General features: G+C 32.4%; 1 protein-coding gene across 1 annotated transcript in view; it reads right to left on the bottom strand.

Moving 5' to 3' along the window:
• The window catches only part of LOC148608944 (twitchin-like), a 98066-nt gene that overhangs the window by 50760 nt on the left and 30436 nt on the right, over nucleotides 1-16870 (bottom strand). Inside the window, exons 15-26 of the mRNA XM_088596119.1 lie at nucleotides 16527-16597; nucleotides 16088-16331; nucleotides 14103-14176; nucleotides 13546-13633; nucleotides 11257-11334; nucleotides 10284-10301; nucleotides 9196-9267; nucleotides 8109-8240; nucleotides 6597-6839; nucleotides 1999-2044; nucleotides 1131-1189; nucleotides 600-626 (exon numbers count right to left, since the gene is read on the bottom strand). Coding sequence (XP_088452245.1) covers nucleotides 600-626; nucleotides 1131-1189; nucleotides 1999-2044; nucleotides 6597-6839; nucleotides 8109-8240; nucleotides 9196-9267; nucleotides 10284-10301; nucleotides 11257-11334; nucleotides 13546-13633; nucleotides 14103-14176; nucleotides 16088-16331; nucleotides 16527-16597 — 1152 coding nt within the window. The remainder of the gene's footprint in view (nucleotides 1-599; nucleotides 627-1130; nucleotides 1190-1998; nucleotides 2045-6596; nucleotides 6840-8108; nucleotides 8241-9195; nucleotides 9268-10283; nucleotides 10302-11256; nucleotides 11335-13545; nucleotides 13634-14102; nucleotides 14177-16087; nucleotides 16332-16526; nucleotides 16598-16870) is intronic.

The following is a 16870-nucleotide window of genomic DNA, read 5'->3' as shown; positions in this document are numbered from 1 at the left end:
ATTATGAACTTGTGACCCTACTGATGTAAAACAACCTCTATCTATAAAAACAAAACTAAATCTACAAAGCAATAAAGACAGTCACAAATCTGGATATCAATGCGCTTGCAAAACCAACCAACTGTAACTTATTACTCAAATATCTCTTTCTTTACAAAACTGATTGAAAACAAAATATTTGTGTTAGAATAATAAATGTGCAATTTAACAAATATAAAACATACCTCAAAAATAAGGAGGAAATTAGTCATTCAAAGACCATAGTCACAATAATTTTACCTAGTATACTACAGATATCATTAAAGTAGTTAAATAAAAGCAGATATTTTAGCAAACCCTTAATTATGTGATTTCCATCATCTGAAGCTAGTACCTTTAGATACGGGCGGAGATAGTCTGTTATTGAAAAAAAAATATCCTATGATTTGTTTATCATCAAGATATTAGAAATTTGGAAAAAAAATTTTCACTCTTTCAATTGGAACCAATTTTTCAATTTACTGAATAGCAAAATATAAGTTGCAGTTGGTTCGACACAGCAGATAACAGCGCCCTGCAGAATTGCTCTAGCTTAAGGGGGAATCCTCGACTACACATACTCTGAGGCGGTCCAGGTGGAGTATCCACTGAAATAAGAGTACACATAACTCTGAATAAAACCTATCAAAAGCTTCAAATGTCTGATCTTAAAGACAACATAGAAAGCTTTATACAAGGACAGTGGAAACTTCCCTCAAATCACCATCGTTCTTCAAAAGTCTCGTAATTAGTGGATTATTTGTTATTTTTTCAAAGTTTTAGTATAAATGGCATCTTAAATGATAATAATATGTTGACAAAAAATATTAACAAAAATTACAAACTTTGATTTCGAACATTAATAATCTACAATAAAATGTCATTGCAAAATAAAATCCTGCCAATGTATTAAATTATCTATTCCATTCCAACAGTTTTCTTAGACAGTTCTAGAAAAGTATTGTTTCATAGGAAAATGATAAATTGTATGTATTTAATAAACAGTTCATTATATAGAAATGGTGACTTATAAGAACAGAACTATTTTGACTTCAATAGCCGCAGATAATGTATATTTAGGATATTGGGAAACAGACTGGCGGACAACAAACCTGGTTTTAATGAGCCCCAATCAATGTCATCTTCATCATCTGCCTTCTTTTTATGTTCCCTGAAACAAATGACTTAAAGTTATTTGTTTTCTCCTGAGACTTTCAACCGTATTAACAAATGTCATCTCTCGAAAAAAGTATTTCAAAGCCATCATACATCATATACCCCTAAGAATAGTAACACATTAGGTTTACACTGAGAATGATAACACATTACTAAGTCATTTACAAAGTCACACGCAATTTTTATTATTTCAACAAAGGATGATGACATTAAATTAAATATCATTATAAGTATACTAAAATCAAGGAAAGTTACAAAATCTTGTACAAATGTTGATGGAAGTTTAAACAAAATCTGTTTTAGACTGTTTTTTCTGATTATTCAGAGTTTGGTTTAGACAGGTTTTCAGATTATTTGGGGTTTGGTTTAGACAGGCTTTCAGATTATTCAGTTTGGTTTAGACACGTTTTTAGATTATTAAGATTTCGGTTTAGACAGGTTTTCAGATTATTCATTTCGGTTTAGACAGGTTTTCAGATTTTTTCAGTTTGGTTTAGACAGGTTTTCAGATTATTCAGGGTCTGGTTTAGACAGGTTTTCAGATTATTCAGAGTTCTGTTTCGACAGGTGTTCAGATTATTCAGAGTTGAGAGTTTAGACAGGTTTTCAGATTATTAAGGGTTCGATTTAAACAGGTTTCTATATCTTCTATTTTTATATTCATTGTACAAACTAAACTGTCTCTCTTCAATGGTTCAGGCACCAACATAACAAATCTATTTCCTCATCATCTCAAATTATTCTAGTTTTGGTAAATTAATTTTATTTTAACAAAAGAATACATTTCATGCAAAGGTTACATACCTGTGTTTTAGAAGAGATCTGAAGTCCATAGCTGAGTCCTTTGGATCTGTAAACAGAGATAAAAATTACCTTGCAAACAACAGAAAAAATAAGTCATAAGTGATTACAATGGAAATATTGTTAAACCCCATATAGAGGAACCTTAGTAATGGATTATATGTAGTTTTTTTTTCAGACCATCATATGACAACACAAGCTGATCACTTCCTTTGTTAATGGTTCACATAACCTCTCAGTAATGTTTCACTTTATTTTTTATTAATGTTTCACATTAATTCTCACTTATTTTTCTTATAACTTCTCCCTTAATATTCACCAAACTTCTCATAAATGATTCAAATAACTTCACCCTTAATATTCACCAAAGTTCTCACTCATGTTTCACATAACTTCTCCCTTATTATTCACATAGCTTATCACCCCTATTTCATATAACTTCTAACTAATATTTCACATAACTTCTCATAACATCTCACTAATATTTCACGTAACTTCTCCCTTATAAATCACATAACTTCTCACCAATGTTTCACATAACTTCTCACCAATGTTTTACATAACTTCTCACCAATGTATTCATAACTTCTCACCAATGTTTCAAATAACTTCTCAAAATGTTTCACATAACTTCTCACCAATGTATACATAACTTCTCAAAATGTTTCACACAACTTCTAATTAATGTTTCACATAACTTCTCACCAATGTATACATAACTTCTCACCAATGTTTCACATAACTTCTCCCTTATTATTCACATAGCTTATCACCCCTATTTCATATAACTTCTAACTAATATTTCACATAACTTCTCATAACATCTCACTAATATTTCACGTAACTTCTCCCTTATAAATCACATAACTTCTCACCAATGTTTCACATAACTTCTCACCAATGTTTTACATAACTTCTCACCACTGTTTCACATAACTTCTCAAAAAGTTTCACACAACTTCTCAAAATGTTTCACACAACTTCTAATTAATGTTTAACATAACTTCTCACTAATGTGTATATAACATCTCACAAATGTATACATAACTTCTCACTCATGTTTCACATAACTTCTCACCAATGTATTCATAACTTCTCACCAATGTTTCAAATAACTTCTCACCAATGTTTCACATAACTTCTTACCAATGCTCACATAACTTCTCAAAATGTTTCACACAACTTCTCATTAATGTTTAACATAACTGCTCACAAATGGTTCACATAACTTCTTACATATGTTATACATAATTTCACACAAATGTTTAACATAACTTCTCACTAATATTTCACATAAATTCTCACTCATGTATACCTAACTTCTCACTTATGTTTCACATAACTTTTCACTCATGTTTCACATAACTTCTAACTAATGTTTCACATAACTTCTCACAAATGATTCACATAACTTCTTACTAATGTTATATATAATTTCTCACAAATGTTAAACATAGCTTCTCACTAATATTTTACTCACACTTATGTTTCACATAACTTCTCACTAATGTTTCACATAATTTCTCACCATCTTTTCAAAAAAAAAAATTCACCCAGTTTCTTACAGCTATCTCTCTAAATGTCTGGTAGTATATTTCGAGATATGTTTTCTTTTGATGCCTTTAAAGATGTCAAATATAACCATCATTATGGTATTTAGTATGTTAATATTTCCAAGCATTGTTTACAACACTTTTATAATTTTAGAAATTCTGTGAAAGTGCCCTCTTTTGTGTGAACAAATTTTTGTGGTTAAGAGAAGGAATGTTAATTTGAATATTCTTCAAAAAATGGTCTTCATAATCATTTGAAAATTTCCTTTTTGCTAAGAACCAAATTTTGTGGTTTGACAGACCAGGAGTACCACAAAAAATGACACTTTTATAGCAAGTGATGAAGTATTTAAAATCTGAAGTAAGTTAATATCAGTAAAAATGTCCAACAATCACAATCTGTTCAATTAAAGACAACAATAAAGTTACTAATAAAAATATTTTACCTTTATTATTAGTTTAATTACAAAGAGATGATTTTAGGTAGGTATTTGTTTTCCAAGGATTATAAATCATCTCATAGAAGTAATTATAAATGTGTCCCTTTAACTCAATATCTGGAACTTTTCGAAAATGAATTCAAAACATGTTTCTAAAGTGAGAAAAAATTAGCCCAACCTGTAGTAAAGGTCCCTTTCTCATCATAATTTATCTCAGGTTTGAGCATTATGTCATTACAAACACTTTAAATAGAAGGAGAATGGATATGGTGAATATGTCAATGAGACAACAACCCCACTGGAATGAAAAATGGCAGCTCACAGGTCTTCCAAAGGTGGCCTTGAGCTGACACCATACAACAAAACCAAAACTTAACACAGGTTTGAGCCTTACATCAATATGACCACTTTAAACCCACTTCTACAGGTTTGAGCCTTACATCAATATGAACACTTTAAACCCACTTCTACAGGTTTAAGTCTTACATCAATATGAACACTTTAAACCCACTTCTACAGGTTTGAGCCTTACATCAATATGACCACTTTAAAACTCACTTCTACAGTATTGAGCTTACATCAATATGACCACTTTAAAACTCACTTCTACAGGTTTGAATCTTACATCAATATGACCACTTTAAAACTCACTTCTACAGGTTTGAGCTTACATCAATATGAACACTTTAAACCAAACTTCTACAGGTTTGAGTCTTACATCAAGATGAACACTTTAACTCAACTTCTACAGGTTTGAGCCTTACATCAATATGAACACTAAACCAAAGTTCTACAGGTTTGAGCCTTACATTAATTTGAACATTTTAAACATACTTCTACAGGTTTGAGCCTTACATCAATATGAACACTTTAAACACACTTCTACAGGTTTGAGTCTTACATCAATATGAACACTTTAAACACACTTCTACAGGTTTGAGTCTTACATCAGGATGAACTTCTACAGGTTTGAGCCTTACATCAATATGAACACTTTAAACCAAACTTCTACAGGTTTGAGCCTTACATCAGTATGAACACTTTAAACCAAACTTCTACAGGTTTGAGCCTTACATCAATTTGAACATTTTAAACTCACTTCTACAGGTTTGAGTCTTACATCAATTTGAACATTTTAAACATACTTCTACAGGTTTGAGTCTTACATCAATATGAACACTTTAAACACACTTCTACAGGTTTGAGCCTTACATCAATATGAACACTAAACCAAACTTCTACAGGTTTGAGCCTTACATCAATTTGAACATTTTAAACATACTTCTACAGGTTTGAGTCTTACATCAATATGAACACTTTAAACACACTTCTACAGGTTTGAGTCTTACATCAAAATGAACACTTTAAAGTCAACTTCTACAGGTTTGAGCCTTACATCAATATGAACAATTTAAACTCATTTTTACATGTTTGAGTCTTACATCAATATGAACACTTTAAACCAAGCTTATACAGACAGGTGACCTTTATTTTACAGGTTGGACTTTGCATTGAATCCAATCTCCCTATACTTGCCTTTAATGAGCTAGCGGCTCTGATCTTTCCCCAAGTTGCTTGCGATGGCTGCTGCTGCCCCGATAGCTGCTGAGCTGTGCTTTGCTGTGGCTGGTGCAGGGGAGGAGGACATATAGGTGCATAGGTACTGCATAAATGAGGGGCAGTTAAAAAAGGTTAAAACAAATTGTCAAGGAAACTGACAAATTTGGCTTTGTTATGTGTGGAATTTTGAAATTTCACATGATAGTTTGTAATAACACAGAGAGGGTAGGGGTATAATTACATAGAAAGCAGAGAAATGGAAATAATTTAAAGTTTGCTGTGAACAGTTTAAGTACAGTAATTGAAGTTCAGCTGTAAGAGCAATTCTGTTTCATGCGTATTGATCTGATCTACATTTAGCTAGTCACATGCTTAGAAACAGACAAATATGAAGGACGAAACAGATAGTGTTATGACAAAAGACCAAACAAAAACTAGATCAAATTTTGTTACTATAAACAATTGATAACAATGAAGCCATTTAACAAATAAACCAACTGTTTCAAATTTAAGCCAATATTGTTATTGTATGGCCAAACAAAAAACTGCATACAAAAAATTGATTGATCAGAGTGAAACAAAATAAGGACTAAAGATCATCAAAAAAAGCATAAAAGTAAATTCTACCATAAAATATAAAATAAAGGCCCTAAAGTTTTATTTTGAGAAAATAACAAATAGTTTTGTTTGGCCTACATATAGCATGCAAACGCTTAATACTATAAGTGCTAATCAACCTTACAACTAAAGCAGCATACCGCAGACCTTCTTACGCAAGATCCTTTATCTAAGCAAATAATTAGGCATTCAAATCATATGGTATTTTTAAATATTTGTCCTGCAAAGGAACAGCTTTCAAGACAAATATTACAATCTCCATAATGATTTTTCTTTTGACACTTACCAGGCGCAAGGGGGCCTAAATAGTGATAAAAATAGTAATTAGCACATGAAAAGCAGTTGTCTCTTAGGTTTCAAAAGCAGTACCCTGCCGCTGATTAATTCCCCTTGCTGCGCTTCTTGTGAATCTCTAATAGCTGAAACAAACCTTTAACAAAGACGCTGAACGTTGCTTGGTCAACATTGACACCATCCTGTTCTACAATCACAGTATATTTTGACTCATCAGCAAATCTGGCTTTATTTATGTTAAGCGATGATGCCTTGTCTTTGTGAATGATACGAGTTCTAGTGTCATCCTTTAATTCACGCTTTCCACGGAAGAACTTGACATTTGGTGGTGGTATGCCTTCTTTGATGTCTAGTGCACAGCTTACTCTAAGATCTTCCCCTGTATTGTGTTATAGGGATGTTCAATCATGTTTAATGTACATTTTCAACTCAAATTAAATTATACTGATAGACCTGTAAACTGGACTCACATCTTAGTATCATATAACATAAACAATCATCAAAAAACCATCATTCAGCTGTGAGGATGGATGCATTTCAGATAAAATTTAGATGAAAATTTTCTGAAAACAAAATTTGTATGTGTCACTAACTGCCTGGTTTTTGCATGGACACCATCTTAATTACATCTGTAAGGGTTTGTCAAAAACTCACTTTTAAGAAACTGAAAATATAGTTATCACAGTCACTTATTTTTTTTCAAAAGTATGTGCATAATTTTATGTGCTTACTTTAACTGCTAGTAAATCTTCCAGCTGTAAGTTCTCAGTCTTGCAAATTTACACACAATTAATGAAGGAAAATGAATCATACTTTTAAAATCTAAAACAACAGAACTAGTCTGCCTCCTGCAAGTCAGGCCAAGACATTTCTATATCTCATCTAGTGATACTGAGATACAATAGGGACCTTGTATGTGATAGCTGTCTGCCTCCTGCAAGTCAGGCCAAGACATTTCTATATCTCATCTAGTGATACTGAGATACAATAGGGACCTTGTATGTGATAGCTGTCTGCCTCCTGCAAGTCAGGCCAAGACATTTCTATATCTCATCTAGTGATACTGAGATACAATAGGGACCTTGTATGTGATAGCTGTCTGCCTCCTGCAAGTCAGGCCAAGACATTTCTATATCTCATCTAGTGATACTGAGATACAATAGGGACCTTGTATGTGATAGCTGTCTGCCTCCTGCAAGTCAGGCCAAGACATTTCTATATCTCATCTAGTGATACTGAGATACAATAGGGACCTTGTATGTGATAGCTGTCTGCCTCCTGCAAGTCAGGCCAAGACATTTCTATATCTCATCTAGTGATACTGAGATACAATAGGGACCTTGTATGTGATAGCTGTCTGCCTCCTGCAAGTCAGGCCAAGACATTTCTATATCTCATCTAGTGATACTGAGATATAATAGGGACCTTGTATGTGATAGCTGTCTGCCTCCTGCCAAGACATTTCTATATCTCATCTAGTAATACTGAGATACAATAGGGACCTTGTATGTGATAGCTGTAACTATAAGATCCTTTAGAATACTTTGCTGAATAGAGTCTAAGAAAAAAAACAAACTTATGGACAAATCTACTAAAATGTACTTATTGAAATTAAGTAATGATTTTTAACTTTGTTTTTAATCAGTACCTTCAACAATAGTAACATTCTCTGGTTTCTTGGCCAGTCCATGGGTCGGACCTTCTATTTTCTTCTCTGCAGGTGTATCCTTCTTCTTGCTGACTGAGATCTTCCTAGGACCTGCTTCTTCATACTCCACATCTATAGAAACATCAATGTCATATAGATTTATTACTTTAATGAACAAATATTCTTCATTTATAAGTATCTTTTTCAGTTTTTTCCTCAGCAAAAACATTAAACGAGAAATTGTTACAATGCCAAAGTTTAACAACCTAAGAACAATGTCCTCAGTTAAAATAATTTAAAATTAATCAAATGTGATCAAAATAAATTGAAAAAAAATGAAGATCTCATAAGAATTGACCTTAGAAGTAACCTTAGGGCATGTTGTGTTATGAAGATTTAAGCTGCAGCCATGTGTTTAATGATGGTGTATCAGAACAAATGAGTGACTCACAGCAGGAAACAGCTAAATCATTCAACTTACCATATTGTGTAACAGCAGTATTTTGTTCTTTCATAAATAATGTGATCTATATGGTACATTACATGAATTTAAAAAAAAATATATCCTCTGTATTCCATACAAGCACTATGTGAAAGGAGCAACTGTATTCTACAGGTGCATTTAAGAAAAAATCCATGGCAACAGAGAACACAGGATTGTTCCCCTTTTTAACAGTGCATTTCGAACTATAATCATTCCACTCAGAAAATCCCTAACATGGTATTCTGATACAGACTTACAGACACAATTAATAAAGTTAAAAGTGTCTTACTGACAGACCATATTCCAAGAATGTTGGAATACTGGTAACTCTTCAAATCATTTAATAAAATATAATCCTTAGCTACGCCAGGATTCTATTTTAAATTCCTTCTAGTTTTCTCATATAAAAATTAGCAGATTTCCTCTAAAACTTTTATGAGGGCAACCATAATTTGGCCTATTTTGAAAATCATGAAGTAGCCACTAAATGAGATTAATTATCATAAGACCTCTTCAGTTAAGAAGGGAGAAAACTGCCTGCTTCTAACTTACCACCGTTTATGATGATTAGAGGTAAAGATGTTCTACCCTGACTTAACTTACCATGGTTTGTGATAATTAGAGGTATGGATGGTCTGCCATTGTAATCCTCCTCATGTCCATCAATTGGGTCATCTTCAGAAATCATCAGTAAAAATACAGTTATCACCCTTGTGTGTTTATCTTAATTAACTCTAAAAATTCCTATATTAATTTTACTGCTATTCATTGCATCAGAAATTTAAAAAAAAAAAAAGGAGACTGCTTTTAAAAGTGATTAAGAGTTATTCAAAGTCAAAAGAAGCTGAAGGCAAAGACTATTTCAAAAATATGTTTTCTATAATATAATGTCTAGAATCATAAATTATGATAAACCCTTAAACAGTTAAAATGTTACAGTGCCATATGTCACTTACAAGACACTGAGGTTTACAACACCTAAGTGGTTGGTGCATTGGTTATTCTTTTTTATACATGAAGATTGATTTGGCATTCCCATTCTTATTTTTTCGGGCTGTTAAAACTACTGGTGTTAACTTTGAACTTTGTATCTATTCTATTGTTGCAGCATGTTTGTTTACCTTTAGTGTATTATAATCTACCAAAAAAAACAATGAAGCTGAGCAGTTAAATGAGTTATGAGCTTTAACAAATGAATCAGCATTCAAATTTTCATCAAAATCTGACTAACCTAAGAAGGTCATTAACAGAAACCAATATTATATATGTTTTGAATGGGTTTGTTTAATTTTGTATTTATACCTTGGGGTAATGACAAGTTGAATGATTAGCTAAAAGACTTATTTAATATAACTAATAGTTGTGCCAACACATGAAGAATTCAAACCTTTAATTGCTCAACAAGACTTTGTATTAAGCTCTGCAGTGTAAATATATATAAACAATCCAATCTTTGGTCATCACAATACCTTATATGATAAATGCACCAAGATATATTTTATACATATGTCTTTATCAAACAAATTATCTACATATATTTAAGCTAATTGTTTTTTGCTTAATTATATAAAGCAATTCTAAAAATATATATGATATATACATGTATATTTTATATCTGATGCATTAAGCTATATATTAGATCATGAAGCTATTTACTTTATATTTGCAAGCTATTTTTTAAACATAGTCACCGTTTTCAGTTCTATTGTCTATGTTAAATGTAGAAATTTTCAAGTAAATGAGCAAGTACGACACAAAAATCACAAGTAATTGACTTGGTACAGAGGAGAAGTTTATTTAAAGGTTAAATTTGTGTGTATTAATTTTTACTTCACTTAATTATTATATCTTTGAATTAAATTTTTTTTCTTGATGAAAATTCGGTCAGCTGAATCAATGTTGAAAAAGCATCTAAAACTATGGGTTTTATTGAAACAACAGAAACCCTAAAAGTTCCTCTAAAAATAAAATTTCTTCTATTATAAAACAAATTTCTATTAACTTGAACCACAGCAAGGGTGATAATTGTGAGTTATTGCTATGACAACAGTCACATGACACATGTCCCAACAAACATGACAATGCCAAAATGTTGATGAAAAATGTGAAATTGAAGTTACACTAGATATAAAGTTAATATACTGCAAGATAAAAAAATAGACATTTCTTTTAAGTAATCAAATATTTTCACCAAATTAACAAATCAAGAAAACCTTACCAACTGGGGTTTAAAGAAAAATATGACATTTTAAACACACAGAACCCAATTTTGCATTGCTACTTAAAAATGGATGTTTTTTTTTAGTATTTCAAAAGGTAGTAAGATTGACTAAAAATCATACTTCAGGTGGAATGAAATGTTTGAATGATAATCTTGACAACATATAATGAATGTTAGGGACATATATCATGCAAGACATTTGTACAGCAAAGGCCCAGCGAGACATGCCAATAGTCAACAGCATATATCAACCAAATATATATAATCTAATTTTCTTTTAATTTACTTTTAATCTGAACATACTTTCTAAAATACACAGGGCAAGCATATATTTGTGAAATGTATCATTTAGAAAAAAAAATATGCATCTTAAATATAGATGACTGAATTTTTTAGTTGACTGGCTGTGGACTATTTTGGTATTCAATATAGATAATACATACCTGCCTCTTCAAATATAGTTGTGGGTTGTTTTATGTACATCTTTTGTTTCCGAGGGGGTGTACGAATAAATACATTATCTGTTAAAAGCATCAAATGTTGAACAGAACTAATTTTTAAATAATTCATACCTACCATTTTTATGATATATCCATCATGATTTTAAATCTAATGATACAAATTAAGATATAAATGAGCATTGTGTATTGTATGTAAGCTGAGTCATTCTCCATGCAGTTATTGCAGGCAAGAAGGCAAAAGAATTAAATAGAAATAAATATGAGTATAAAAGTCAATATCTGGTGAATGTTCCTGAAAAAATGGGTCAAAGTTTTCCTGTAGATTCTAAAGAGCAAAGTGGAAAGAGTTCTGACTTCTACAGAAGCAAGTAACTAATTGGAATTTCAAACACTTTACTTCATTTCTAAAGTAAACCAGGGATACATAGTGATGAATTAAAACACCCTGTAATTATTTCAATTCAAAATCAGGACAAATTCCCCTCCCCCCCCCAAAAAAAAAAAAAACACTTTCCATTTGGCTCATACGTCAAAGCTATTTTTCATAGTAACAACAGCAATATCCTAAACATCAGGATTACCTCCCCAGCACAAAAGGATGGGAATATTCTTCCCTTGTGAACTTTGACCCTACCTTCATCTTCATCAGCGATGACAATAGAAGGAGGAGGAATCAGTGGTTTCTTTGGTTCATCTGTTGTGGTTCATCATAGGAGCAAAATTAAAGGACAAAAGAAACTAAATATACTACTGTAAAAACAAAATCATAACACTACACATGGCTAACATGATGTGGTCTAAATATAGATACTTTATATAACAATAGGAATTATTAACATTTGAATTAAAAATGATTTATTTTTCTCCAATTCGGATAATGATTATAAATTTATAAACCAAAACGCTTAAAGATGTTAGCAATCTTGACATTTTATTACTTGTTTTCATGTAGCCATGTGTTAAAACAGAAAAGAATAGATATAACCTAGTGTGAAATCTAGATCAAATTAAACTGAGAAGATACTAACAATACTATAACAATCAGTAATGTTTTAGAAAGATAAAATGAGAATGTGAAGATTTGCCAATCTTTGTTCAGTTTTTTACCAAAAAAAAAACTAAATGTCCAATATTGGTAGGTTATATTATGTTTCATAAGTTTTCAGTATAAAAATTCAGTAGATTCCATTCTTTTCGATTTTCAGAGAGAAACTCATGAGGCTTCTCAGTTTAATTTTCGATTAACAAAAGAAGGTGCATGTATAAATAAGAAAACATAGAAAGTTTCTATGTAAGGTGGAGAATAAGACAAAGTAGAAACCCAGATTGCTATATACATGTAGCTGAAATCTCTATACTCCATGCAATGTCTCCATGGCAAAACCATCCAAATCACAACTAAGTGTCTACCACTCCTCCTAGATTGTCATGAAACTACCTTTCTGAAGTTCATCCTAGTCTTTCCCAATGTTATATGGAAGTGGCTTAGTTATATTAGGGAATATTACTTTTGTGATTACAACATCAAGAGTGGGTAAAACTTAATTTAAATATAGCAAAAACATAATAATAATTAAATTTATAATAAACAGAGACAATGTGGTATAAAGATATCAGTGAATAGACATATCAGAGCTAAACATATGAAAAGAAATTAAATAAAAAATAATCTTGGCCCCTCCCCCTTTTTTTGTATATCTTGATATGTCAACTCAAGAGAACTTAAAAAGGGTATAGACTGAATGTAAAATAAAGATAAAATCATGTGCTAAAAATAAAAACGGCAGTGTGTACTGGTCTCAGAACTTATGTCAGCAGAACATGATTTATTCTCAAATAAGTTATCTACTGTTGTATAAATATCAAAATCAGAGACACACCAAGTCAAATCTGGCTAACATTCCACGCTATCCTATATTTGATTGAGATATTTAAAACTAACAGTCACTAATTCTGCTAACATAAGGCGTAACATGAATCTCAATTCTTACAGTTGTTATTATAAAGCCTACATTTAAAAGCCAAAAGAGAAGAGAAGAAATACTAGTAATATTGATATTAATTTTTTATGCATACAGCATTACAAGGAAATTGAAATTTTGTAACAATGGATAGCTACAATTCTTCAATTTGTATTTAAAATAATATATTTTTTTCAATCTAAGTATACAGCTTCCCATAGGTGTACATGGTTTAATCAATAAATGAATTATAGATTCATGTTAATATTGATGTGTGTTTGTGACACAGGGGAAATAATCCACACTGTACCTTTCTTTCCTGGTTTCTCTTCAGGTACTTTAATCTCTGGCTGCTTTTTCTGTGGTGGCTTTATCTCTTGTGGTTCATCTGGTATCTTCTGCTTATATATAATGTTAAATCAGTAATAAATGAAATCTACATTGGATCTTTGGCATGTAAAGTTACAGAATCTAATACTGATGAGTTAACCATAGCTTTAGACAGTGTGGCTGTTTCTACAGGACAATTACACTGGACTTTTTCTGACATTCATAGCTGAACATGATTTTAATTTTGTACTAACAGTATTTATTCTATAATTCAAAGTGTAAGTTTAGGAGTAGATGCTGTCCTTATTTGATGTTAGTTTGGGAGTAGATGCTGTCCTTATTTGATGTTAGTTTGGGAGTAGATGCTGTCCTTATTTGATGGAACTATAATTACAACAGTGACTGCTGACTAAAGTGTAGGAGGACAGTCGTTGATTTCCTTCATGAATATTTGCTGTTAAAAATTTCTATGACTAACATTTAAGTAAGCCTTATGTGCATGTTAATTTTTCCTCTATTTCAACATATAAATTTAACCTGTTCAATGACTTTTCCTTCTGGATCATCTCCTAACATGGGTGTAATCACTGGCATCTCCAGTTCTGGATTCTCTGCAAGCAATTTACATAATCATTACTATTGATAGATATTGATGTATAACATTGTATTATTCTTCATTACATGAAAAGATTCTATAGACTCAAACAAAAGTGGGCAAAATAATGATTAGTAAGTGAAATCATTCGGAAAAAAAATTTCATTTCTTAAAAATTTCATATGAAAAATGTATGTAGAGTCAATTTTATACAGAAACTAAAAGATTTGTATACCTTTACTGACTCAGTTCCACAAAACTTCAAGACTACTTATGTCTGAGATTATTCTTAATTTCCATGGTAACTCCAATCAAAGTCTTGGGACTTTCTGATCTCACAAACAGTTCAGAAAACACAAAGACCAAAGTAATTATTTCAAGTTTTGTGGTGTCAGTTCAGACCTTTAGTTATCATCACCACACACATCATTATTTCAAGTTTTGTGGTGCAAGTACCAGTTCAGATATTTAGTCATTGTCACCACACACATCATTATTTCAAGTTTCGTGGTGCAGGTGCCAGTTCAGATCTTTAGTCATTGTCACCACACACATCATTATTTCAAGTTTCGTGGTGCAGGTGCCAGTTCAGATCTTTAGTCATTGTCACCACATACATCATTATTTCAAGTTTCGTGGTGCAGGTGCCAGTTCAGATCTTTAGTCATTGTCACCACACACATCATTATTTCAAGTTTCGTGGTGCAGGTGCCAGTTCAGATCTTTAGTCATCACCACCACACAAATCATTATTTCAAGTTTCGTGGTGCAGGTGCCAGTTCAGATCTTTAGTCATCACCACCACACAAATCATTATTTCAAGTTTCGTGGTGCAGGTGCCAGTTCAGATCTTTAGTCATCACCACCACACAAATCATTATTTCAAGTTTCGTGGTGCAGGTGCCAGTTCAGATCTTTAGTCATCACCACCACACAAATCATTATTTCAAGTTTCGTGGTGCAGGTGCCAGTTCAGATCTTTAGTCATCACCACCACACAAATCATTATTTCAAGTTTCGTGGTGCAGGTGCCAGTTCAGATCTTTAGTCATCACCACCACACAAATCATTATTTCAAGTTTCGTGGTGCAGGTGCCAGTTCAGATCTTTAGTCATCACCACCACACAAATCATTATTTCAAGTTTCGTGGTGCAGGTGCCAGTTCAGATCTTTAGTCATCACCACCACACAAATCATTATTTCAAGTTTCGTGGTGCAGGTGCCAGTTCAGATCTTTAGTCATCACCACCACACAAATCATTATTTCAAGTTTCGTGGTGCAGGTGCCAGTTCAGATCTTTAGTCATCACCACCACACAAATCATTATTTCAAGTTTCGTGGTGCAGGTGCCAGTTCAGATCTTTAGTCATCACCACCACACAAATCATTATTTCAAGTTTCGTGGTGCAGGTGCCAGTTCAGATCTTTAGTCATCACCACCACACAAATCATTATTTCAAGTTTCGTGGTGCAGGTGCCAGTTCAGATCTTTAGTCATCACCACCACACAAATCATTATTTCAAGTTTCGTGGTGCAGGTGCCAGTTCAGATCTTTAGTCATCACCACCACACAAATCATTATTTCAAGTTTCGTGGTGCAGGTGCCAGTTCAGATCTTTAGTCATCACCACCACACAAATCATTATTTCAAGTTTCGTGGTGCAGGTGCCAGTTCAGATCTTTAGTCATCACCACCACACAAATCATTATTTCAAGTTTCGTGGTGCAGGTGCCAGTTCAGATCTTTAGTCATCACCACCACACAAATCATTATTTCAAGTTTCGTGGTGCAGGTGCCAGTTCAGATCTTTAGTCATCACCACCACACAAATCATTTTCTGTTTTGCACATTTGATTGGGACTATAGGTTAAAAATTTTGAAAGCTTTCTAAAACAATGAATTAGTTTTTTTTCATAAATTTACCTGTAACTGAGAGTTGAGCTTGTGACATGGCTTTTCCAAACTCATTTTCTAAATCAATCTGATACATGCCAGCATCGTCGGGGTAGACCTCAGGGATGTAGAGACGACATGTGCCTTTATCAAAAGTGATGTTACAATCCTTAGTGCTCTTTAGTGTCTCTCCATCCTTTGACCAAACAATATCAATGGGTTCTGTACCAGCAACTTTAGCAATCAGGTCACATGCATCACCATCAAGAACTTCCTAAAACATGGAAGATAAATTCAGAAAAGCTAGCTGTTTTGATCAATACCAGTACATATAAAGTTAAGGCTGACGGTCATTAAATTATCTCAGAGAAAGTGAAAGTTGATTTTTAAGGAAATATTAACAAAAGCATATAATGATCAAGATTTTATGAAACATCATTAGGTATTTAACATTGGTTCCTTAACATACCTTTGGTAAAAGTTTCTGTGAAAATGTGGGTGGGTTACCCTTCGGCACTTTGGGTTTAGGAGCTTGAAGGGCTGAAAAATATGAAATAAAAAAGATTTAAAGCATGTAACTTTCATCTATATTAAAGTATACTGTATTTTCTATGTCAATATTTTTTTCAGGTTTCTCCTGGAAAAAAATTGTGCAGGATGATTCAATGGAGCCAAATAATACTAAAATAAAAATAAAAAATGAATTCTAACCACTGAAGTAAGAATACATGCTATGCAATGTTTAAGGAATGACTTTTATATTTTTTCGGTCTATGAAGAAATAACCTCAATCATGTGGTACACTCTGAATAA

The sequence above is a fragment of the Perna viridis genome, chromosome 8, assembly GCF_037379345.1.
Source record: "Perna viridis isolate PV_CMFRI_1.1 ecotype Kerala chromosome 8, ASM3737934v1, whole genome shotgun sequence".
In the NCBI taxonomy this organism is placed as follows: domain Eukaryota; kingdom Metazoa; phylum Mollusca; class Bivalvia; order Mytilida; family Mytilidae; genus Perna; species Perna viridis.
The sequence above is the reverse complement of the archived record's forward strand: the minus strand, read 5'-3'. Positions and strand labels throughout refer to the sequence as shown.